The following is a 25,360-nucleotide window of genomic DNA, read 5'->3' on the forward strand; positions in this document are numbered from 1 at the left end:
CTTAGGTACTCTTGCTCAGAGAAATAACTAGACAAAGTTAATTGGGGCCTTGAGATAAGAGGGGAAGGGAAAAGTCTCAGAGTCATACAATGAGTACAGAATTTATTTAAACAAGCAAACATGCAAGTGAAACAAGGAAGAAAAGCCACTGTCCTTGGCAGGATCACTGCAGTCTCCAGAGTGCCTTCAAAGTACAGTTGCTTTCCTAATGATTGCAACAAGAACCGTATTTAAAGTCACCATGTTTGATTAGAACAATTAAAAAAAACCAGGAATTCAATTTTCCTTAGGAGGAAATATCCAGTCTAGTAAAGAATCCTAAATGAGGTGCAATAGCTTCCTCCACTGAGGCAAATTCATCAGGAATTAGGAAACATTTTACAAAGGAACAGAAGTTCATTAAATTTTGCCTGCGGTTTACAAGGAGTGATAAATGGGTGTCATTTTTTTTTTTTTTTTGCAGTTCAGCTGCACACTGTGAGGCCCAGGGCAGGGATTACCTGAGAAGGCTTTACACTCAAAATGAATACAGAGATCACTATAGGCCTATTGCAAATGAGGTTATCCAAATTAAAATGCCTAATTCTTTAACTTCTGAACTATTTGATACACAAGACTATTCTTCTAATTGCTTGCTACTACTGTGGGAAAAAATTAATCCCATTTAACAGGCAGAGAGGACCAAAATAAAGGGTTGATGTTTCTAAGGCCACAGAAAGTGTCACCACCAGAGCACAGGTAGGTACTAAGCCTCATGTCCTTTGTGCTCAGATGACCAGCCAATTCATTAGGAGACTGAAACAAAAAGAAAACTGTGCTCAGAGCTGGAGTTCCAGTCCAAGGGTGCATCAGCACTCAACAAATTAGTCCCTGCCAGGGGAACACAGAGACATGGCAGAAAAACAGGCACAAAGGGCAAATGACTCACCCCAAGTTATCAGTAGGTCAGTGGTACAGCAAGAGACAGGAGCAGCTCTCCTAAGCATCAACCAAAGACATTTCTTGGCAGCAGCCAAAAATGCTACATAAAAACATTGGGAGCTCTGAAAGGTCTTTGGTCTCACTGTGCTATTAGGAACTAATTTTGTGACCTTCCAGAACTCAAAATGGACATCTTTGGTAAAGAAACACTGGACAGCTTCACGGGAAAAGCAGGATGTTTTTCTGCAAGACTCGCTGAAAAGTTCTTGCGGCTTTTGTGATAGGATCAGAGCTTCTGCCAGAGCTGAAACCCAGCACTGTGACAAGCAAGAGAGAGGATTGCCCTGAAGGCCTGCTCCAGGGTCTGCTTTTATTCTGCACAAATCTATAGGCAAATTAAAAGAAAGAGAAAATTGAGAAGTCTAGGTCCCAAAAGTACTATGAAGTGGCTAAAAGTACTGGGCATGGCTGGTTACTTGGGTTTTAACTAATGATTTATGGACATAGTGCAACTGTAGCACATTTTCACTTTACTCCCTGTGTAAAAAATTATTAATAAAGATATCAAAGTTGATGGTTGAGAAATTCTTTAGCCTTAAAAAACTTTATCGCCTTCACCCTTCTTTCTTTTCCCTCATCATGGTAGTAACTGAGTTTTCAAAACAGTTTCACAGTAGTGACCAAAGTAATTACCCCAAGTAATGCTCTAGTCTGGTAAGGATGTGTTTGGAACTTGACTTAGACTCCAGCACTCTTTATCTCCTCTCCAAAAGATCTGATGCCTCCAGGAGCCAGCTTGCAGTCATTGTAATAAATCCACAAACTTTGGCACAGAAGCTACAGGATCTCCAGACAGGAGGTCGATTAGAAGAAGTACGTTGTAGGAAAGCCTGCTTGGGAAGGAAGGTTTCAATTTGGACAGTGCTTTTGACAAATCATGGCAACAGTTACTTTGTGGAATGGCACTCATGGGAGGGTTATTTTAATGTCTTATTTTCCAGTAGTTAATAGGGGTCATTGAAGGGGTAGTAGGGGTGTGCAGCATCTCTGGCTACTAGCTTTCCATCCACCTGTGAAATAAACAAGACAGACTGAAGTCAGAAAAATAAAATCCATTCTTACTCGCAGTTTCAAGTTCTCCGTGATTTAGATTTCTAAACCTTTGTATCCCAAACATCTGGGAGTACATTTTTCAGCTTTAACAAGAGCTCTTCCCTCTACTCCAAGTCCTCTTAGCCTTTCTTGAAAGAAGACAGACTTCTGTAGCCTAGAGCAAGAATCTCTCAAGCTGCAGAGACTTGAAGAATTAGACTAAGGATAGTTAAAAGCCTTGTGCCTTGTAGCTGTTACTGAGTAAGTGCTGTAACACGCACACTTCAGAACACTTTATTGGAGTTGGAGCCTTTGTCCATGTTTCCATGACAGAGAATTGCTGGGCTGCCAATTTTAGAGATGGATAAGATGAAACAGAGAGAGAGGCTTGTTCAGGGTCATATACTGAGGCGTTAATAGTGTCACTGAACTCCTTTTAGGAACATTTCCACAGAAGACCAGCTTGTCCAGCTGTAAAATGGGAGCACTGAAAGCAATATTCACAGATAACCAGAGGCTCAGGCAGGCCCAAAATCAGAAATGGCCATGCAGAAGTGTCAGTTCCTATATCCCATCTTGAAGCATTCAGGTGGACAACTTGCGTTTCTGTTGTACCAAGTCCATTGCAACACCCCCAACTTCTGTGCAGCTGAGGTAAAACCACATCTGTAACATATGGGGAAGTCTGGGTGCAGCACTGACCCAGAGCACACACCTCCCCATGTGTCAGGCAAGCATCATCTAGCCAAAACTTAAGTTAAACAACTAATGCCTCAATAAAAGTTAAATTAGAGAAATCCTTGATTTTTATACATATAAACATGATGGTAGCGATCACTCAAAATGTTACGGGCACTGAGGAAATCACAGGGACTTCCAAACCAAGTATCCACTGGCAAGTGCCTCATTAGCTTTGAATATAAAGGCTGCATTTCAAAGCGGCTGGAATTCCTGCAAATGAGCTGTTTAAATGAAATGAGTCACCTGGGGGCACTGCAGAGCACAGAACGAAGATGTTAGGTGTAACATTTGACTAATGCTCCAATTAAAACAGACCTGAAATGAAGCTGGTAGCTGAAGGCAATGCTTAAAACAGGACAGAAGTGTCACAGTAGCTTCAGGTTTCCTCAAGTTCTTTTGAAAGCCAACAGCTTCCTCATGTTCCTAGAATTCATATTCACTGTCCCCCCCAGAGTTCTGTCCCCTTGCATATTTGTTCACACAGAACAGACAAGCATTCTTGTTCACAGCAGGCCAAGACAGCAGCTGGCAGAAGCAATGTTTCACATCACTGATTCCAGTCTACTCCAGGAATCTGAGAGGAGGGGGGGATAAAATCAGCAATGAACACACCTGCAGGTCAACAGTAGCTAACTCTTAAAAGAGATCATGATGTGCTCACTACATTCCTGTTGTCCTGACAGTCATTTAAGTTTCACTTAAGTATATTCCTCGGCCAGTTATATGTTTCCAAAAGTTTGGGTTTCAGATTGGTGCAAGGTAACTTCCAAACTCTATCCAGATAATCAACAGTTAAAAGTATAAAGCAACTTTGTCTACATGCAACGTAATAGCCTCCCTTCAGGCTTTAAACATAAACAATGAGGAAGAGAGTGGCACAGTTTTAAGAACTTGTGGCTATAGATCAGTGAAGTAAAGCCAAGAAGAGCTGTCTCATCAGTTATGATAGGAGCTCTCATGTCACTGCCATATCACACTTTGAAATCCAGACACTAAGTCAGATTCACAGTGGAGACAGGCATGAAAGGTTAGACAGGAATTTTAATTCACAGTTGATGAAAATTCTTTCCAATAAGCCCAGAAGGGATGGGCAGGAGACAAAAGGTTCCATTAGAGATCTTAGAGCTGCAGAGCCATGATTTAACTCTACTCATCTTGCTTCTTCCTGCCTTGTTATCTGACAATATGGCAATATCTTTGAAGCCCAGCTGCATCACATTCACCCTTTCTCAAGCTGAATGGTCTGCCACTTTGAACTGTATTTCATCTCTACTTTGTGAATCCCTGTGATCTGATCAGGTCTCCCAGGGAACAAAAGCACATGAATTATCCCTGGCTCATTCAAGCCAGGCTATTTTGCAGTTTCATTAGCGAGACAACTTTCTTTGCAGCATGAGTAGCAAAATACTTGAAACAAACATGTTGTCAGTAGCAGGTGTGCTTGTCACCACCCCATTCACACAGATCAACAGCCAAGCTGCTTGTTTGATATACAGACTCCTGATCCATAAACACAAGAGAATTTTGGCTTCAAGGATGTGAGGGTTTATATTTATGCACACATACAGTTAAAGGGGTGGCCTTGAGGCTCATGTAAGCATGACAAACAGTGGAAGCTGTAACACATATCTACCCTTGATAGAAGACAGTCATTCCCCACACATCACAGCTTCTCTTTTCTAACTTAGGCTGGTCACTGATATACTCTCAAGTATTCAAAAAACCCACAATGATAAGTCCTGGAGAAAAGCTTTTCCCCAAGGAATTCCTACAGCCAGCAGCCACTACTGAAGGATAATTTACAGGCAAAGCACTGTAAGAGAGGCCAGGCTATGCCTGACAGCTCTCAAATTTGCTGAGCTTTCCTGTATCTGTACTGTGAACTGTACGGCAGAGAAGGGATAAATCACTTCAGATTCATTATAGCACAACTACAACAACTTGTTACAGTTGCCATATCCTGGCCAGTGATGCACCAGGGAATGGCAACAGCTTTCCGTTGTAAAGTCAGAAGCAGGACAAGAAAAAATGAGAATATAAAGCCAGGAGATCACAAGGCATTTACTGTATTTTTTTTCATTGAGGGAAAAGGAACAAGTTTAGCTCCTTTAATGTAATAGAAGAAAGACCAAGAGGACTTCAACACTTACAAGGCAGTGGCTTCTCTAAAAACAATCTGGCATCTGCTAGCACATGAGGTGAGGGTTTGTATGACAGTAAATTACTGATGCTAAAAGATGCTAATGGATCTGGGAAGAAAAATGGAACAGCCTAATCCAAACTCCTTACACTGGAGGAAGGTCATTACAACAGATTCTGAAAAGAGCCACATACAGCAGAGGGGAAGGGACAAATTCCCTGATGTGACTTCCACAATGGATGTGGAGAAACAGCAGCACCCTGAGTCTTCACTGATCTTAGAGGTTTATGGTACAAAGTAGACAGTGACAGCTGGCACAAGGAGTACTTCTGGAGGAATGCCATGGAGCTTACCCTGCTTGGACTTGACAAGAACAAATCAGCAGGAGTTTGGTGAGATTCAAAGATGGGACTGTGACTTAAAGACCCATGGGAGTCAGTACTGAGAACTCAAGAGAGAGCCAACCATGTCCAAAACAGAGGACAAAAGTTTTCAACAAGCTGCCTTTTCTGTACCCAGCTTTTGAAAAATTCTTTCATCTTAGATACCCTAGGAAGATGAAGTGTTCTTATGAGTAAGTAGTTCTGATGGAAACACTAAAGAAACAAAACTGTAAAAATCCCAAGCAGTGGCTGTATGCACATAATGAAAACTATTAGAAACACAAGAAATTTACCGTAATCATTGGCACAATATAACGCCAGTTTTTATTCAGGCTTCCAATGTGGCTCATCTCCTCTTCTGTGAGGCTGAAGTCAAACACCTGAGAACAAAAGCCAGATGCTTTACTCAGTAACCATAGGTTGCCATCAGTTTGTTTTCTGCTAAGAAATATGAAATTGCGATTAAACTCATAACAAACGCCAAAGTGAAGGCTTGAATTCTGAGCTGTTCACACACCTGCCAGATGTAAGCTTATACCGGACTGCATTGTGCTCTGCCACTAAGACAGAAAGCAGTGGAACTGTTTCTCATAGTAAGTGCTGCCTATTCGATAAATATTCTGTTTCCATGTAGATCTAAACCTCGAGCACCTGCAGAATTTATGGGAATTTCTTGAGATTTCAAGCAGCACACTACATGCCAGAATTCGGCTTAATGTGAGTAACAGTTACAGAAACAACTTACTTAAAAGCAAGTATGTAACCTGCCAATCTTTACCAAGGAGGTGATTCAGAAACATCCCTCGAGATAATTTAAATTCAGGGTTTTCAAATAATTTCTAAATCTCTACTTCAGAGCAGAAGTGAACCACACTTACTCCTTCAGCATCACTAGAACGGCAGTTTGGAGAAGTAGTCACCAGCGCTCACTTGCAGGATAGAGCAATTATTACTTATAAATAAGAATCACTGAGTATAATTAGAAGACTCCCTATTTCAATATATTTGTCTCTCAAAAAACTGAAGTACAGATTTTTCATTTAGACCTCTACAAAGTACATTCTTTACCTTCTGGTAACAAGACTCTGCATGTGCACATTGCACACGCTCACACACCGAGTTGCTTAAAGCACATCCTTTGTTTTCAAAAAGCATCTTTACCCTCCCTCCCCAGCATGTGCATACGTGAACAAGTATGAACCAAGTGCCTCAGCTTGCTGCTCTCCAAGTTATAGGACAGTACAGCAATTCTCACATGAAAAGGGCATTTCTGAAATGCCTCCATTTCAGCTTACCTGGAGATTCTCCTGAATGCGAGCAGGAGTGACACTCTTGGGAATGACAACCACTTTACGCTGCACTTGCCATCTGCAAGAGGAGGTGAGAGGCTTTGTCTGTGCGTGCAGTCCAAGAACAGTAAGTATTGATTTTGACTGAGTAATAATCTGTAGCAGCAGAGATGCCACTTCTGTGAAATAAAAATCTCCACAGGAGTGACACAGCCCTGTATTGCATTAGGACCTGGTGTGTCCAAACTCAAGCCAAACAGTAACAACTGAATTAATCAGAGAGGGGAAGATGTTCATGCCTTGGAACAAGCACCCAGGTTTCAAGTGTTTTAAGCTAAAAATCCAAGAAACTGTCAGAAAAATATATTTAGGCATTTCAAGCAAGTTCTAACCTGACAACCACTCAGAAACTAGATGAAAACCCAGATCCCTGAAGTGCCTGTCTAGTGGCTTGAGCACAAATTCTTGAACATATTCAGTTCTCTGGGTAACCTGCTACTGCCCAAGACTGTGGTAGTGACACTTGGCCAAGAAAAAAAGAGGACAGAAATCAAATTTTAGTTTACAAGGTCCTGATGACATTCTGGGTATCAGTCAGTCACCTTGTTTCCTCATACCCAGTACCTAGCTATATAAAAACAAAATAGCAAATAGTTCTTCAGTGCAAAGGAGGCAAGTCTTTTCCTCATCCCCTCTTCCTGGGAGACCACCTGAGTGCAGCAGCAAGTACTAGAGGCTTCAAGGAACTGGCCACATGCAAATTCAGTGAGCAGCACTCAGATGTGGTACACTGCTGCTTTAATTGTCCTACTGCTATTTCCCAGGAGAAAAGGTACTGTCCCAGACATGGCAACAGTCCACATGAACTATCTCAGACACAGATCCAGGCCCTGAATGAACCCCTCTGATCTATTCTACCTGCCCAAAGGCAGGACCAACTCTACCAGCTTTGTAAAACAAGCACCAGGTGGGGTTTGCTTTTGGCACTCCCTGTGATTTTAAGCCCTCCCTGAAGTGGATTCCTTCTAGCTTGTATGTTTTGCTTGATTGAAGGCTGGATGCCAAACACCACCTCTCTCACAATTATTCTGTACCTGAGGATGATCTGTGCAGGTGACTTGCTGTATTTTTCTGCAATTTTTTTGACCCCAGGTTCCTCTAGCAGCACAGGCTCATCTGGGTGTTTCCACATGCGATCCGGAGAGCCAAGAGGACTGTAGGCAGTGACCACCAGTCCTCGTTTCTGGCAGTGAGCAATCAGCTCATTCTGAGCTAGGTAAGGATGGCATTCCACCTATTAAAATGACCCACAGTGAATGGTTACAGAACAGATATCAATATACAATGAAACAAACAGGAAGTCGAGCACAAAAGAATCACACATATCACAGGAGTTCATTCCAGACTCCAGAAAACATTATGAGGGTAAGGTTTAAGTTAACCTTAGTAACTCAACTCACTACCAGGAGAAAGAAGTGTCTGGTAGGCTAAGTTTACAGGAAACAACAGATCACCTAAGCTTGGTGCTGGATTTTCCTTTGCTATCAAACAGATCATCCAACAAACCAGGAACTTCTATGCAGTAGGGATTCAAGTTACTCCCTCACAGTCTTTCCTTTTTACAGACTAAATTGTTCCTCACGTGGAAAGTGAACTCTTCCACAGACCTGTTCATCTAAGCAGGTTTAAATTTCCACACAACATGGATGTAGGCCTCCCTCCCAATCTGCCTGGACAAACAGCCTCTGTGTGCCTGCTCCTGCAGAGCCGGCTATATTCTTCCCTGCAAATAAGAAGCTGCAGCTCTTGTGCTAAACACATGACACTGGTTTGCAAATTCTTCAGTCTTATGGACAAATAGGAAAGACATTTGTCTCCTTTATCCACCTTACCTGAAGCACAGCTGGCTTCACAGTAGCCACGCTTAGTACATCATCAATCTGACGACTGTTGAAGTTTGACAGCCCAATGGCTTTCACAAGACCTTTTTCCACCAGTTTCTCCATAGCCTTCCAGGTATCCTTGTAGTCAGTGTAGTCATAACGCATGGTGTTATCGGGATTCTTTGGGAAGAGATTGTCCCCACGTCTACAGCATCAAAAGTGAAGTGTAAGTACATGCACCAAATTATTTATGTTAGTTCTTCACTTTATGAAACCTTCCTCAAAGTAGTCTTAAAGATTTCTACATAGTCTGAAGGACACAGTACAAACTGAACCAATCTGTTCAATTCCATGACTTAACCTACAAGCAGTTATTACATAAGACAGCCTTTCCTATGTAAAGTTGTTAAACAGTACTTTGAAGTGCTCACCTATACAGCAGTGACTACACAGAGCTGATAAACCACTGTACACAGAGCAGCAGCTCTTTGCACACTTTGATCCTAAAGAGCAGCTGATTTAGGGAGCAGCAACTCAGAGTGGCTTGGACTTGCTACCAAAGGGACCTGGGTTTAAGAGCTATCTATTCAAAGGACACAGGCCTTCCCACTCCCTCTGGATTCTGTAGCTGTGCCACTACTCAATACAAGCACAGATTCTACAGAAGTCTTAACAAGTACATGTTGTTTATAGGTTGGGTGCGTTTCCTTCCAATTAGTCATACCAACACATTAAAAAAAAAAAAAAACAAAACAAGCACCCAAACAGACACAAAGTACCCAGCTGTGCCAGGTGACAGCCCTAGAGCCAAAGGGCAATGACTGCTCTCGGAGCAGTCCGTGCTGGGAAGGGTACCAGCAATCCCCCTGAAGAGTGCTGCTCCGTAATCACCACAGGACTCTGCTAGCTCAGCACTGAGACTCTTACACTGCTCTAGCTATGGCAGTACCTGGGGACAAGGGGAGATGGTTCCTCATGTCACTGATAAATCCAGAACCAAAAATAGCTCTGAAAGCCTTATGAGCTCCCAAGCCAGAAGAGCAGCCTCATATGTAAAGAGTACTGTATTAAGTGAGAGCAATTTTCAAGGCCTAAAGGCACTGTGATTTTCATCTGGAAATCTGTTATAATTTCTCTGTGATTAACATTCCTTAGCCTAGCCTCCCAATGCAACAGGCAATATAAATAAGCATGCATTAAAACAGTTAAGTAGAAATAATGGAAAACTGCAGAGTATACAGTTTCCAATGAGAAAAGAAATGAAATTGCTTCATTAGACTGTCAGTTTTGTCAACAGTGTCACAATATAATCTAAATTTAAGTATTAGTAGTATCTAAACATACATCATTGTGTTTTGTGTCATTATCAAAGCAGTGTTTGATGGGGTGGTTTCTTTCAAGCAAATGAAAAGCAAACCTGTTGCACAACAGGGGGAATTTTTAACAGCTCTTCCTCCAGACCAGTTCTAGTTAAAGATACTTCCTCATTCTGTTATGCTGAGGAATATATTTATACTTTGAGCATCTTTCATCTTATGTGTAAAACATTTCTAAAATTCAGTTGATATGACTAGAAGGAAAAAAAAAACCATTCAGATTTGCAGAACAGAGGCCCCTTAAACTGAAAGGGCTTGAGTGAAGACTCCATGCAAACATCTGGCAAGGAGATTTATTCCTCCTGCCTTTTTGCTGATTGTAGTTGGGTGGGGAAACAACTACTTCCACATCTACAAGGAAATAGAGTATGGGGTTGTAGGACAAGTGCATTTAGCATTTAACTGGGAAACTTTCTCATCCCTTTTTTTCTCAAGTCATAAAATTACTGCAATTTGTGTCCTAAGAAGTCAATTCACTTCCACCTTATACAGATACCACCATGATACTGCATGTGCTTGTCCACCCCAGTACAGTTAATAACTACAAGTGAAAAGCGTTGTCTTTATGAAGCACTTAATTCCCATTTTACAGATCAGTACAACTAAGGCACAAAGCAGTTCTGGTATTTCCTCAAGATTACCAGGTAGGCCAATGGCAGAACCAAGAACAGCTGCTACACTTCCACAATGCCTAGATGAAGACACCAGACTTTCGGTGTTTTAAACACCAAAAAACACCCTGCAGGCAGCATAAACAGGAAGAAATTCACAGCTCAGAAACAACATCCTCAGGACATAACATGAGCCACTTATGTAAAACTGGTGTTTCTGCATTTGTGCCCTTTGCATCCAGAACTTACTCAAAGGCATGAGGCCAGTGCATGAGGTACAGGTCCAGGTAATCCAGTTTCATATCTCCAAGTGTTTTCCTCAGTGCTGGCTCTACATCTTCTGGGTGGTGCTTGGTATTCCAGAGCTTTGATGTTACAAACAGGTCCTCCCTTTTAATAACCTTCAAGAAAGGAAGGAGAGCATAATATACTGGAGCAAGTTCAGAAAGAGAATTGTGACAATTCCCCAATTAGTTTTAAAACAGAGAACAACTGAAGTTTTGTGGTTTGTTATGGATTTTTTTTAAAAATGGTAACACAGGAACCTACAAATTAAACCTTTCAAAAACATACTGGATAGAGAAGACACACAGAAATACACACAGTGGCAATTCTTAAAGTATATCAAATACTTCAGCAATTAGAAGTTTTGAAAAACAAAAGAATTCCTTTCCACATACACACTCTTCCAAAACTTCCAATTCAAGGGTTAAAGCCATTACTAAGCAGTGATGTGGCCAAAAGAAAGGTTACTCAGCTTATTCATATGTAAATTTCCATTTAACAATTCACATATTCCAGGCCCAACCAGCTAACTTACTTTACTCATCACATGGTATAAACCAAGATTGCTTCTTGTGGAAAAAGTGTGGGAAAATAATCAGAAGATGCCCCAAACCTCTGCATTTGAGTTTCTAGGCTGTGGAAAGAACACACTTAGAACTGAGAGCCCTGTCCCCTGTGTTGGAAGAGTAAGAACCAGAAATAAAACAATGGAGAACTGGTTAACTAGAAAGTATAAAATACAAAAGGGAGATCACATTGGGCAAACTGAAGCACAGCATTCCCTCAGAAAGGACGCTTTTCACTGTCTCATGTCTGACAAAATTTCACTCAAGTCTATTTTGAAGAATTTGGAATGATTAATTCCTTAGTTTCTCTCTTCCAACCATTCAATTATTTCTGTGTTTCAGACACGAATGTTGTGTTTAAAAGGAAGATAGTTAAAAATTCTTATTAAAAGAATTTTGATTCAAATTCTAGCTCTAAGTTAGCTAGGTAATATGAACTGAACAAAGTGCTTCCCTTTGTTATCACATCTAGAAGGGAGGAATCCCTGGGGCAAGCTGAAAACAGCCTCTCTCAAGCACATCACATAACAAAGAGACTGCCCTAAAGCCTAGGCAAGAGCAGCAGGAAAGAAAGAATATGAAAACTTCCTTTCCACAGGCTGTGAGGCTGTACAGGTTATCCTTTTGGCCCCTTTAGGGAATAAATTTAAGATTCCACCTCAGCTCATACATAGGAATGCCTGTCACATTACATTATACAGGTGCAGACTGTGGAGTCACATTTATGAACCTTTCACATGCAATCACTGTTTTAAAAAAAATTAAAATTCACAACATTTACTCACTCATATTTTATCTATAACCAAAAAAGCCTACAGTTGATATTTTATCAAAAAACAAAAAACTAAATTTGCTGTGGCTGTCTCCCATTGCATGCTAGACTGGAAAGTCAGGGTAACTTTTCATATAAATTATGGCAAATATTTTACATTATAACCACTGATTCTGGGAACCCCAAAGCATCCAAGTTGGGATACTTTGTATGGGGAAAAGGGGCAGCAAAAGGGAAAAAAACACCACCACCACCAAAGGCATTTTCTGTACTTCCGTCCAAATATCCCTGCCAATCTTTCCTCCCCATGCCAGCCAGGAGGGTTCTAAGAGGAGAGAAAGCCCTCTTTCATGCCTTCTCCTGATAAATAGCAAACAGCTGGGGTAGACCAGCAGGAAAAGCCACAAATGTTAACTTCACAGGGGACAGCTGTAAGTTTTGGCACAACACACAGTCAGCAGGGCAGTTCCTGTGTTTTTACCTTGTTGGGCCCAACACATTCCTGGAAGGCATCCCCGATCTCGGCTTCGTTGCTGTAGGCGGCTGCGCAGTCGATGCTGCGATAGCCCACGCTGAGAGCGTGCTTCACTGCCTCCTTCACCTGCAACCAGAAACACATTGCCCATGCAGTCACTGAAAAGGCATGTGGCACTGGGGAAAAGCTAAAAAATGCTAAGAGACTTAGTGAGGAACACCCCCAAAAAACCACCGACCTGCATAAGGTCATGAGTTTCAAACAGGAGTATCTGGAGCCTCTCTGGCACTGTCCTTAGGGGGGAAGAGCAAATTGCTGGCAGACACTCCAAGAGGAACAAGTAAATGAATCATGCAGATAGGGCCAGCATGCAAGAATGCACCAGATAGAACACATCTCTACTCTTCACTATAGTTGTTACACTTTCCTTAAATATAAAAGGAGCTATAAGAAGCAGTTTTCGAATAAGTCATGGCTTAGGAAGACAGTTTTTCTGACGTGACAAATCAACATCGGTCAAACCTGGAATATATTTCCTCTTGCCCAGTAAAGGAAGAGCCTGGCTTCTAACTTCAGAATCACCAGTTTGGGTTTGGTTCAGCCCCTCACACTTAACTACCAAGACAATGCTCCTTTCTGGAACACTTTTCTTTCTTGTCTCATTATTGCACAACAGTGAAAGTCATACTGCTGGGATACTCCTGATGATCCTCACAACTGTATATTTTGCTTTCAACATTGCTGACAGCAAAGGTGTTGCCAACAGCAACACATCCTTTGCTCCATATTGTCACACAAAAGACAGAGTGGCTTTTGGAAACCAAGACACTTTACTTCAAATCTGTATCTGCTCTTGAAAGCTCTAGTGAAACACAAGCACCAAACATCTTCACATGTGGGGATCAGATATGGAGCAAGTCTAGAAACCAAAAGGAAACACAGAATGGCATCTTTGTGAGGACTCATAAGGAGCTTTTGAATATAGATTTTCTATAAATGATTGTGCAAGAATGAAGAATTACTCCAGTTGCCAGTGTAATCATCATCTCCCATTAGGCTGATGACCATTTAGTGAAATCTGTTTCATTTAACTTCCAGTGGACAGTTAGCACACATTCTGTCTTACATGTGTCCTTCTGAAGTACTACAGAAAGAATAATACACCCCATCTACACAGGGATTTCTATATATTGCACCTCACCAACTTGTCTCTCAAGACGGTGGAGACTGTAAATTACTCTGTGCATAAGGCTTGATGCAATAGGGCCATAAATGTTAAGTGAGATCACACCACTCTGGTCATGAGATTAAAAAATATGACCACAAAGGCTAGAGGGAAATAGATTTCTTTCAGCTTAATCAAAGCACCAGCATTTTCAGATTTAAAGCAGACAAAATTAGTAATACCAAGCAAAGGCGCGTACAGTGCTGCTTTCAGATGCTACAAAAAGGCAATGGGGAATCAAATGTGAGCACTCTCTCCTGCTGGTGGATTTAATTTGTTTTTCTTGTCAAGAAGTGCAGTAAAAGCAGACAGGGGATATTCTGACTACATTCTTTGGCAGTTTGAGAGGAAAACTGGAGTGTAGCTCAGTTTCCCTTAGCCAGGATGACAAAGCGCTTCTATTACAGCAGTGAACTCTTTCTCTATCAGGATGGTACTTACAGTCCTTGTTTCACCTGACAAAAACACTTCTCGGGTCACTACAAAATCAAGGGCAGGGTAATTCTGAAACCACTTGTGACATAGTAAAGGCTTTTAAGACTCAGTACCTATCCTCCAAAAATGTGAGATTTGTGGAGAGGGACAGAAAACCAGCAATGTTCTATATCTGGAACCCCCTACTTACTATCCTCCTATTAATAATTTTTTTTTAATCAAACAGGCACAAAGTTTACCATAAATTAAAGTAGGCACCACTCACAGAAAAACAGAGATAAAGCACTCCAAACACATCTCTGCAAAGCAATCAACAAGAAGCTGTATTTTTTTATCAGCATGTTTTGAGAAATTTCTAGCACTGAAGAACTGGGACTGATAGTTTAAAAGTTTGGATCTGAGGAAATTTGGATGCATTTGGGTAAGCTACTCGCAGCCTACTAAGACATTCCAATGTGAACTGAAAGCTCCTGTTCCACTCAAAAGGCCAACAATGAAGAGGAAACATGCAAAACAAAAGGCATTTTTGGAGGGGAGAAATAATAACATATAAATGTAAGTTTTTAAAAAGTTGGGGGTTTTTAACAGTAAGTTTTGTATTTGTGAGATTAACTTCAGAGAAGTATATACATTTCACAGTGTGGATAGAGAACAAAACCAAAACAGAAGCAGTTGAAGATTCACATGCCTGTGGGTATTTGTTGTTGTGAAGTAAAAATAGCCAAAGGACTCTTCAAACTTTCCATATATTCTTTAGTTTAGCCTGTAAATACTGCTATGAAAGGAGCATTTTATGAGTTTACTTTGCATTAGGCAAGTTGAGCTCAAGTGTGACTCAGCAACCCATCCCCACAGAACTAAAAAGTTAGGTCTTACTAAAGGTAGTTCTGAAGTAGGTTGAGGCATCTCCCAGTCTATCCTCAAGGCCCTCAGCTGGGCAGAGTAAATCCAGACCACTCCTACACACACGTCATAGCCCTTCTTGTGATAGGCAGTCTATTCCAATGCTTTGAAATCTTTATGCTCAAAGTCTTTTAGATGACTCACGAGGATGGCCCTGATGCCACATCCCATTCCTCCCAGACGTGAAATCCACAGCTTGCCCTTTGTGAGGGCTTTTTGCGCATTTGCAAAGTGCTGGCACAGCTCCTCTCAAACCTCTCTTGACCACAAAACTGCAGGTGCTTCCCCCTTTCATCACAACTCACCTTTCCCAAACCTTGCATCACTGTTGCTGCTGCCTCATCAGCTGTTTCATGCCTTTCTTCAAATGGTTTGCCTCAAAAAAAATGCAAGTATTGCAGTTGGAGCCTCACTCTCCTGCACTTCATAGCAAAGTCCAAGGAACTACACTCCCATTTAAACATCCCAGTAAGGGATTTGGCCTTGCCACTCACCCTCTTTTAAAGAACAGCATACCAGTGTAAGATTCTGAAACACAATCTGAAAGTTCCCATTAATTATAATATCCATTACTATATATCCAGTTCTCCAATTTGCCTCTCACATGGTTAAAAAACTAACAAGCAGCCATCTTTAACTTCCAGACAACGAAGAGTCCAAGTGACCCAGGAGCCTCTAGTGCACAGCCCCAAGCCATTGTGAAGAGATTTCCATTCTTAACAGTTCAATACTACTGGGAAAGAAAAGGCTCTGACCTGCCTCCCCTGCTTCCTGCAAAGCTGACACATTTTAGCAGTCCTTTTGCTAACAAGTAGGAAACAAACCGGATAATCAGTGCATGTGATGTTCACATGCACTATGACCAGAACCCAAGTGTTGCTACATCAGTTTCTAAATATTGCACTAAAATTTGCTGAAAAGGAACTTGCACTACCAGATAAATAATGCAAATTTAAAAGGTATTCCTAAAATAAAGGGGTTTGCCTCTTATCCTTCAAATGTTGAATTCAAGCCCCTTCCTTAACAGCGGTGATTTTTTTTTGTACCCGTAACTAGGATTCTCTATATTGTCTAACAAACTTCAAGAACTAAGCACTCTCCCCTGAAGCTGCAATCCTGTCACAAGACACCCTGTCTGACTGGTTTTTCTGAGGTGCACTTCTCTTCAGCTTTTCCAAGGTTTCACAAAGAAATACAAGCCCTGTGTCTCGCTGTCCTACAGAACCAGCCTCTGCCACTGCAGGTTAGGCTGCTCATCAGGTGGGGGTCAATCCTCCAGGCTGAAAGCATGGCTCACTCGAGAGAAGAGAACAAAGCATTAAAGGATTACAGATAATCCAGCTGCAATATCAAAAAGCCATGGTACTGATATTCTCGATGCTCCTGTCTGAATGGATTTCTCTTTGAACTCATTCATCCTGTCAGTTCATAAACTTCTGTACTGTGCTCCTTCCATTCAACAGCCTTCCATCATATTCCTATGGAAACATGCAAACCAAATTTCTCTTCTAGCATTTGATCATGTAAAACACAAAGCATCCTATTATTTTGTATGGTGTCAATCCTATAAAATCTTACAGTCTTTCAACATGGAATTAGATTCAATTATTTTCCCCATATTAGTATCTAGGAAACTAGGGCTGCAATGACACCTTTGTACTGGATTGCCATGCTCAGTCTACAAGGTCAAGGCTTGTTTACAATCAGGAGCAGTAACAGCAGTAATACAGAAATTACTCAAGTTTGGCAAGGGGAAGAATTACAATCTGCAAAATATTTACCTGAAATAATTTAAAAGCCATCCATTTCCACACTTGCTTCTAATGCAGCCCTTGAACAAAAGAGCTTTTGATAAATAGCCTCTACCTGGGAAACAGCTAAATCAAATTTAATCAATGCTAATTCTTTTGCTTCTCTGTTTTTGCCCCCTAGTCTTTAATTCACAATAGCAGTTATTATCCCTGAACTACATTATGTCCTTTTAAGGGTAAATCATCTGGACACTGCCAAATTGCTGCTACGAATTTTCATAATACACATAACACACTAATACACTGCCCTGAATTTTCAAAAGTGATAAGCAGAAATTCATTCATTCCATAGGAATAGCAGCAACTTCTGTAACTCTGGCCCTTTTCACTGCACTTCCTAGATTTTACCTTCAATACATTCTACAAGGAAGTCTCTGAAGACAATAGATATTCCAAAAGTGACTCCCAATGACTCCCAAGGAAACCCAGAGAAAGGTTCCTGTGGATCCTGTGTGGGGTTCAGCTTCCAGCAGCACTGCTGATTATAGCAAAATCCAACTGAATTAGATTTAAATTAGGGACAAACAGGATCTGTCCTGGTTCCTTTCTAAGGCCACACATTTCTCAGAACAATTAGTTCACAGTATAAACAACACATCCATATTTTGTTTGTTTAGTGTCAGACATTTGCTTTAGACAAAGCACATTTAACTGTTCTGAGTGCACAGAAATTCATCCATTAAGTTTGTGCATGTTAACAAACTTAATTCAGCTGTCACTTGATGTTTTAAGTGGCAAAGCTGCACATTCACCATTTTACTCATTTAAGAGGTTGACTGAGCTCTCACACCAACTTGGCTTCCACATTAGTACAATGTCTGTTCCCAACAGATCCACTGTCCTGACAGTTGTTTGGATAGGAAAAGCCAGAGTAAATGGCTCTGAATAGATTTAATTTTCATAGCTTGTTTCCCAACTTTTCCTCTAGCTGGCATGAGAGAATAGCACGCCTTGAAAAGAGTTTTAACTTTCCCTCTCAATCATGAACACATCCAACATACTCCAAAAAACATCATAAAGCTCACACAAGAGTAGCAGTGAGACACGCATTTACTGCACAGACATGCAGGAGTGTGCATAATCCAGAGAAGCTGTGGATGCCCCATCCCTGGAAATGTTCAAGGCCAGGGTGGACTGACCTCTGAACAATCTGGTCTAATTGGAAGGGTGCCCCTGCCCACAGCAGGGAATTGGAACTAGAGGGTCTTTAAGGTCTCTTCCAACCCAAACCATTCTGTGATTCCACAATTTTTTGAATACCAGCTAGGAATTCCACCAAGCAGTAGACATTACCTTTCACAGGAAGTACATACAATTTCTTCCCCAAAAAATGTATCTTTTAACTAAATGAGAGAGATACAAAAAGACAGACAAAGGGGAGAAGCATTACAATAGCAGGCACACCACTGAGCACACAAACATTCCCACACACTGTTTGTAGTAACACACAGAATTGTTTCCAAGTGTGGTGTTTGCCAGTTCACTGCATTCAGAAGCAGAGTGAATGTCTAATGATACATGAGTCGTCTTATTCTAAAAGCAGGCTGACCCAAGCAAGTTCTTTGTCTTCCTTTTAACCATTGGCAGGCTGCTGGAACAGGACTTATTACAAAAACAACTTGAGTTTCTGCCTCCCAAAATAATGCTTTCTGCTGAGTCATCAGCCTAAGCCAGAGGGGTGTCTGGTCAGACCAGCAGCCTGAGGACTTCCCAGGGGAAGAGTCTGGCACGATATTATAGAAACACCCTTCACTGGTCTTTTTCTGGGTTTATGTCCCAGTGCACCCTCGCCTGAGGCCAGGGTTAACAAGTCTGAAGGGATCTTCCTTTCTGGAAGGATCTGCTGTCTTTGTGCCTTAAGGCCTTAGTCATGTAAATACACACATACACCCATTCAACTTCAGTGGACTCAAGACTAGAACAGCCCAAGCTAAGGATCCAGGCCTCAGATCTGAGACCTTCAAAAAAAGTGCACACACACTAGTTGAGAGCACAGTATCCTATTGTTCGCTGCTTACTTGCCCACGGTCACTTTTCCAAGTTCCCAGTCCCACGAGAGGCATCTTCTGCCCAGTGTGGAGCGTAACGAAGTCACAAGTTGCAGGCATTTTTACCTAGAGAATAAAAAGAATAAACGGTTTTGCAGCAATCCTTCAAGTTGCAACAATTTACCTTTTCTGCTCACAATGGCAAAGTTTTTTTCATCAACAAAGGAAGGGCTTACAGCGTGTCCCCAAATCCTCACTATCTATGTTTCTGCTCAAACAGTTAAAAAGAAACTGCATTCAGGACGAGCTCCAAAGCTGGCTAGCTGATTTCAGCTACTTCCCAATCTCTGCTGTATCCAAAATCATTAATGTTATCTGTTTAAAAAAAGAAACAACAAAAATAACCAAGAGTGGAAGAATATAATGTTAGTTGAATATCTGAGTATGTACAAGGAATGGATGCTTTCAGAGCTCAGCATCCACATAGCATACTATCCCAAAACAGGTCTGCCTTCTCAGTGTTGTACTTTTCCACATAATTAGGTCCCAGCTGATGAATGTGTTCACACAGAGTTTATGCTTTCAATTTCTTGCTTAGCTTCTCAAGCCAAACTTTTGTAGATTTAACAGTAGATACCAAACAGCACACTTGTTTTTCAGAGAGACATAAGAGAGCAGCTGGAGTGATCCTGACCTGAAGGCCATTGTACACCAAGGAGCTGGGGATCCCTGTAACAGTTAACCTGACTAGGTCCAGGCTCATCTTGTGTGTCACACACAGCCTTGTGCTGTGGGATGCACAAGCTGCAGGATAAGCTCAGCAGCAACTCGTAACAGGAGTCTGCAGGTAGCCTGCACTTTGTACCTGCAATTATGCCACGTACATGTCCTTGCCTTTATCTAAAGAAGCAGGAAGTTCTCCTGCAAGCATCCTTTCTGCTTGACAGTACAAGTGATGAATAGAGGTGTATTCTTGTAAAAGAATCCCCTTTGGACAGGGTCTGCACACTGCTGCGTGCAATCTTCTCAATGCTGCACAAGCTGGGGCTCCCAGCACCTGAAGGGATGCACAATTATCAACACTCTCCTTTTTCTTTAAGGGTTAGCTCTAAAAAACATCATTTGAGATGATACCTTAGAGTCTGAGTGCCTTGCTTATCAGGACTGTAATGGGCCAGCACCTCCTGGTGCAAGACAATCATTACACTGAATTAACAGCCCTGGATTTGCACTGAGCTAAGTCCAGCTATTCATGCTGAAGACAATCACTTGGTGAACCAAACTGCAGGTGTACATCTGTTTTATTGGAGTAGGAGGTCAGAGAAGGCAGGATGACAATGCCAACAGTATTCTCGGCTACTCTGAGCTTGCACAGCCATTTTGTAGCCAGCTGTAGCAAGTGGCTCCTGTTTACCTGAATTTAGTTGCCTAAATAAAGACATCTTCTTGCATCATGCAACACAACTAAAAAATTAAGGCTTTTTAATTCACTTTGGCCTATAATACAAATTAGATACCAAGCGTATGCTTTACACAATCATGTTATGCAATCATCTTGAAGGTAAGAGTTCAGCCCAGAAGACAAGGTACACGTTTAATCAATAACTAACATCAGCACATTTTTAAAAGCCATCTTGCTTCATATAACATTGCATATTAACACTGCAGAGATTTGAACTATAGCCTCTGGAAGAATGGAACACATCAAGATGGCAGACACTGGAAAAAATATGCTAATGAGTATTTTCCACTCAAAATCTTTCCTAAAATAGAGGATTTAGGAGAATCATGTTTATGATGCTAGCCATAATTATTCAGTTCATTAAAAAAGTTGGAAGCCTCTTCTTAGAAGAGCAGAGAGAAAAACAAACATAAAAGCAAACTAATTCTGGATAAGTAAGATATGTTTATAGCTTAACATCACCATCCTACTGCCACATTCACATAAAGGAATTAAAACTCAGAGTAATTCAAGGATATTGCAAGGCTGGGAGAATGCATAAATAACCATAGCAATGCAAACTACCCCGGCTCATCAACCCATAGCTACAACTCATTTTTAACCTAAAGCGAGGAGTCTTCCAGTAGTAAAACAACCACAGCTATGCATGCCATTAATACCTATAAATATATAAATAGGCAATACTTAAGTCGCTGTAACTGAGCAGCTTGTGCCACACAGATCGGGGCAACCCCTCTGCATTCTGGCTCCCCCCGAGGCGCCGAGCGCGCCCGCCCACCTGTCCCTTATCGGGGCGGCGCAGGGCGGGCCCGCCCGGCCGGGGGGCGGTGGAGGGGCGATAAGGCGGCCCCGCAGCCCCCTGCACTCACCGCCGTACCGACCGCTGCCGCCGCCGCTTCTGAGGCTGCTCCCGCCGCTGCCCGGCCCTTCCGCTTCCGCCGGGAGCGCCGCGGGTGCCCCTGACAGGTTCAGAGGTCTGAGTCCAGCAGTGCGGCTGTAGCGGGGCTGAGTTTCCCTCACGGCTCTGCCCCCGGCCGGGCTCCCAGCACCGGCCCGTTCCCCGTAACTCATCGGGCCCCCGGCACCGACCCGCTCCCTGCTACTCATCGGCCCCCCTCGTCGGTTTTGCCCCGCTGATCCTTGGTGCCCTCCCGGCCCGGTTGCCGTCGGGAAGCTCAGGCGGCCCAGCCTCGCCGCAGCTACCGAGCGGTGAAGTGATAAATGCGGTGGGCTGCACCACGCGGGGGGAAGCGGCAAAAGACGACCCCCGCCCGTAAATTCGACAAGAAGCATTTGCATCTCCCCAACTGCTGTTTGTCGTGGCCTCTTGAAGCCATTTCTACTTGTAGGAAGGCGGAATATACCCAGTTTTATTCGCAGCCCTAAATAACAGGAATCCAAGGAAAGTAAAAGGCCGATTGCACTCGTTTTGCTTCAGTTTTTGCGGTCTAAGATACATAAAGAAGTGTCACTTTCCGAGAAGGCTGGGGCTCCTCTCCTTGCAGATGGCCGGGAATTCATTTCCTTGTTTGCTCGGGACCGCAGTGAGATTAAAGCGGGCTCATTCAGCTGAGTGCTTTCACTGCTGGGCAGGGACTGCCCTGCTACTGCTAAGTCAAAGCTTTCCGCTGGAGCAGACTTTGGCCTGTAATCGAGAATCAACTGTGCGCCCAATCTTAAACACAACTAAAAACAGATAATCAGTTTTGACTTTTACTCCAGGCTTCCATCTTTACGAGCAAGTTATAAACATTCAGTATTTCGAGTGAGATTAGATCAGAAAGAAGGCAATAGATACCTCTGGTGGGGCTTTGAAGAGCCTGTTACTTATTTCCAGAAAGATAAATCTGCTGCAGTTTCTGTCTTTGCTGTTCTGACTCGAACTGCTCAGGAGGCTAAAAGGCACAAAGGTCAGTTGATCTCTTGGGCATGTATGTGACCAGATTTCTCTGTTGCACAGCCTGTTTTGACAAAATTAAGGAAAATGTAAGAAAAGTGCAAGGACAAGACAAAAATTATAAATAACAGAAAGCAGGAAATGAAAGAATAAAGGGGGAGGAATCACTGCTGAGTTTGATTTATTTTTATGTAGATCCTGCCAATCACAAATACATTTGAAAATCCACGGTCTTCAAGCAAAAGAAGATGCTTGAATATATTAAAACCATGTATGAATTTATATAAATCTCACATATGAAAACTTTAACAAACCTCAACCTCCAGTAATGTAATAGGGAGTAAAAGAAAAAAGGTAAGGAAGACTAAAACATTTTGTCATCAAAAGGCAGTGGTTATCCAAACATACAGTAATAGCTTGCTAACTGGAAAAAAAGAAAAAAAAAAAAAAAAAGATATGCAGAGAGCAGGCAATGTAAAACATATTTACCTAGAAATACAGTCTTCACTTGATTCAAACTAGGAAAGCTAATATGTGCATTGTATATTTAATGATATGCAGTTGTTCTCATTAAAATGATTATGCCCCAGCTGCTTGTGCATAAATGCCTCATGGAACTTGTCAGTTGTTTTCTTGTCAGCTGACTTTCTGCACACATTAAATTAAATTGTCCCCACTCTACTCTGACTGTGCCTCTGGTAGTACCATGTATACGTAGGAGGTTTGGTATATTCAGGACCCAGTGGGCTTTTGGCACATGCAGTGATGAACTCCACAGGGAATGTGGGGGTGTCCCAATGTGCTGGCTTTTGAGGCCATGCAGGGACTACCTGTGCTGTGTGCTCCAGGGGCATGCCAAGGGTTGCCAAATCCATTACTATTCCAACGAAGTTTATCTTACTCTGGAAATCTTTGATACTCTTATACAAAGCCATTCCCAAATGCATGGAAACCCAAATGTGTGGTAATGTTCTGAAACAGGTCCAGTTTCTTTGCCTTTCTTTTTACACACAGCAGGGCGTTTGTTTTTCACGTCAGGGGCCCGTTCCCAACCAAGATACATGGGAGATACTGTGATCGAAACGCTGGATGTGAAAGCTAGCTTGGCTCCCAGTTTGGGCAGTTTCAGTGCTCTGGCACTGCAGGGCCTGCCAGCTCCTCTTTGTTGATAGATGAAGTATTTATTGTGTCCCTGTGTGTGTGGATGAGTGCAGAGAGGCCTGCACTGGGTTCTGATGCTCCATGCTAATCAGGTACAAGCTGATCCTGTCAGGCAGCTATTTTAGCAGAACATGACACCACAGTTACACTGCTGTGTGAAGAAGTGAGCTGCGCAGAGAACTCCATCCTTCTACCTGCAGGGTGTACACATGCCCTTTCTTTCCATAAAAACATAATTGTTTTAATCTAAGTAGCATCTTACATCTAAAGGTTGAGAAAGGCTACAGAAACTCAGGCGCTCACTGAACAAGGAGTGGCCCTGACAATCAATTATTCCAAAATCTCCAAAACCTGACGTCTGGGAAGACAAGCTCAAAAATTAATCAAAAGTAATGAGGCCACGGACATAGGAATGGCAAAGCAATGCTTACAGCAAAAACCTGGAACAACCTGCAGACCATACTGGGTGTATCGTGCATCTGAAAGTATGAGAAATGAGCATAACAAGCATTAAAGGAGTCAGAAACCATGAGAAGTCATTATTGCTTTGTCCACTGATAAACATGCCAGAATTGCAATGGGACTACATTGTTCTGGAGGTTTTTATTAGGACTGCCTGACCTTTCAGAGGTTAATCTGTTCACAGGTTCATTGGCCTGAGGTGGTGGGGAGGTACATGCATGTCTCAATATATGGACCTCAGTTCTCATGACAGCGCTGATGTTAAGAAAACAGCAAACTTCTTCCTGTAAAAGATTAAGTGCGCTATAGCAATAGAAATAGAAGCAGATAAATTAGTTGCATGAAAGTGAGAGCAGATTTTTTTTTTTTTTCCTGAGTACATATATGCATGTTATTTGCTTTCATTATTTAAGGATTAGTTTCATCTGGTCCCAAAATGAGTCATCTCTGGGTGAACTACCACATGGGTATGGTCACCCAGCAACACTACACAGTGATCTTGATTATAAACGCTAAAAGTTTGTTAATCCTTTGTGGTTTTTCTCCTCATTACAATTTATAATCAAGTTTTAACAGGTATAAGAAATGTAACTGTAAACTGCAAAAGAAGTGAGTAAAAATCAGCTGGTGAACACATTTATCACTTTCGACAGAAGCAAGCATTTTTGTTCTTGATATGCCTTAATGGCTTTTAGTATTCATTATTTAATAACGATTTCACATTTAAATTCAGAATTTGGCCATTAAAAAGCACCACACTGCTTGTTCACTCTTGGATTCAAAGACAGTGCTTATGAGGAATCACTGAGGTTAAACGTCCCTGAGAGCAGCTTCTCTAGGGAATGATGCAAACCTCCCCGAGGTAACTGTATTTTCAAAGGGCTTCCATACTGCCGCTGAAGCTCAACGATTAGACTTTAAACTTAGTTTTCATCTTTCTTTTGCTGACTTGCATGACTTGGATCGGTGTTCCCATTGATGGAGAAGAATCAATGAAAGCCTTGGGAACGGGTGTCAGGGAGAGGGGGCAGTGGGTAGTGTAGAGCCAGAGGATGGAGATTCGACACCGCACCTCTGTAAAACGCAAACACACACTGCTGTGTGTGTGAGAGGTTTTGTTTTCCTTCTGTCAATGGCCAACGCTTAATTCACATGAATGACATGCCAGTCATCCCTTACTCTCCCTCAAAGTCCTGCGTCCCCTCTGAGGACTTCAAATGATCATAGCTCGGCCAATTAGGGCACTAAACATGCCGTCGCTTCTTGCACCGAGCCCATCAATCGTTTATAACCGCTGCATTGGCTATTTCCAGGGCACCTGCGGGGACTCTCCAGAGAGCGATCCGCGCTCGCTCGCACCCCGACGTCCCCGGATCTGCCAAGTCATGCTGCCCTGGCAGGCGCTGCCGCCCTCCCCTGCCCGCCGCGTCCGCTCGCGAGATCCGCGCTGCTATAAAGGGCGCGGCGCGGCGCGGCTGCCGC

General features: G+C 42.3%; 1 protein-coding gene across 5 annotated transcripts; it reads right to left on the reverse strand.

The window, feature by feature from the left end:
• Window positions 1-85: 85 nt before the first annotated feature.
• AKR1A1 (aldo-keto reductase family 1 member A1) lies at window positions 86-21,312 on the reverse strand. 5 transcript variants are annotated; one of them, XM_040072859.2, is made up of 9 exons: window positions 21,228-21,312; window positions 18,927-19,022; window positions 12,541-12,660; window positions 10,686-10,837; window positions 8,459-8,654; window positions 7,661-7,860; window positions 6,573-6,645; window positions 5,571-5,657; window positions 86-1,991 (listed from the first exon to the last, which is right to left on the reverse strand). In XM_040072859.2, exons 2-9 carry the CDS (start codon window positions 19,014-19,016, stop codon window positions 1,926-1,928), a joined length of 984 nt encoding a protein of 327 aa, XP_039928793.1. In that variant the 5' UTR covers window positions 19,017-19,022; window positions 21,228-21,312; the 3' UTR covers window positions 86-1,925. The 5 variants fall into 5 exon arrangements, with proteins under 5 accessions (XP_039928793.1, XP_039928795.1, XP_039928792.1 ...); XM_040072861.2 differs by lacking the exon at window positions 21,228-21,312 and adding an exon at window positions 21,137-21,190; XM_040072858.2 differs by lacking the exon at window positions 21,228-21,312 and adding an exon at window positions 21,043-21,154.
• Window positions 21,313-25,360: the final 4,048 nt, after the last annotated feature.

This window comes from Hirundo rustica, chromosome 9 (genome assembly GCF_015227805.2).
Source record: "Hirundo rustica isolate bHirRus1 chromosome 9, bHirRus1.pri.v3, whole genome shotgun sequence".
NCBI lineage: Eukaryota > Metazoa > Chordata > Aves > Passeriformes > Hirundinidae > Hirundo > Hirundo rustica.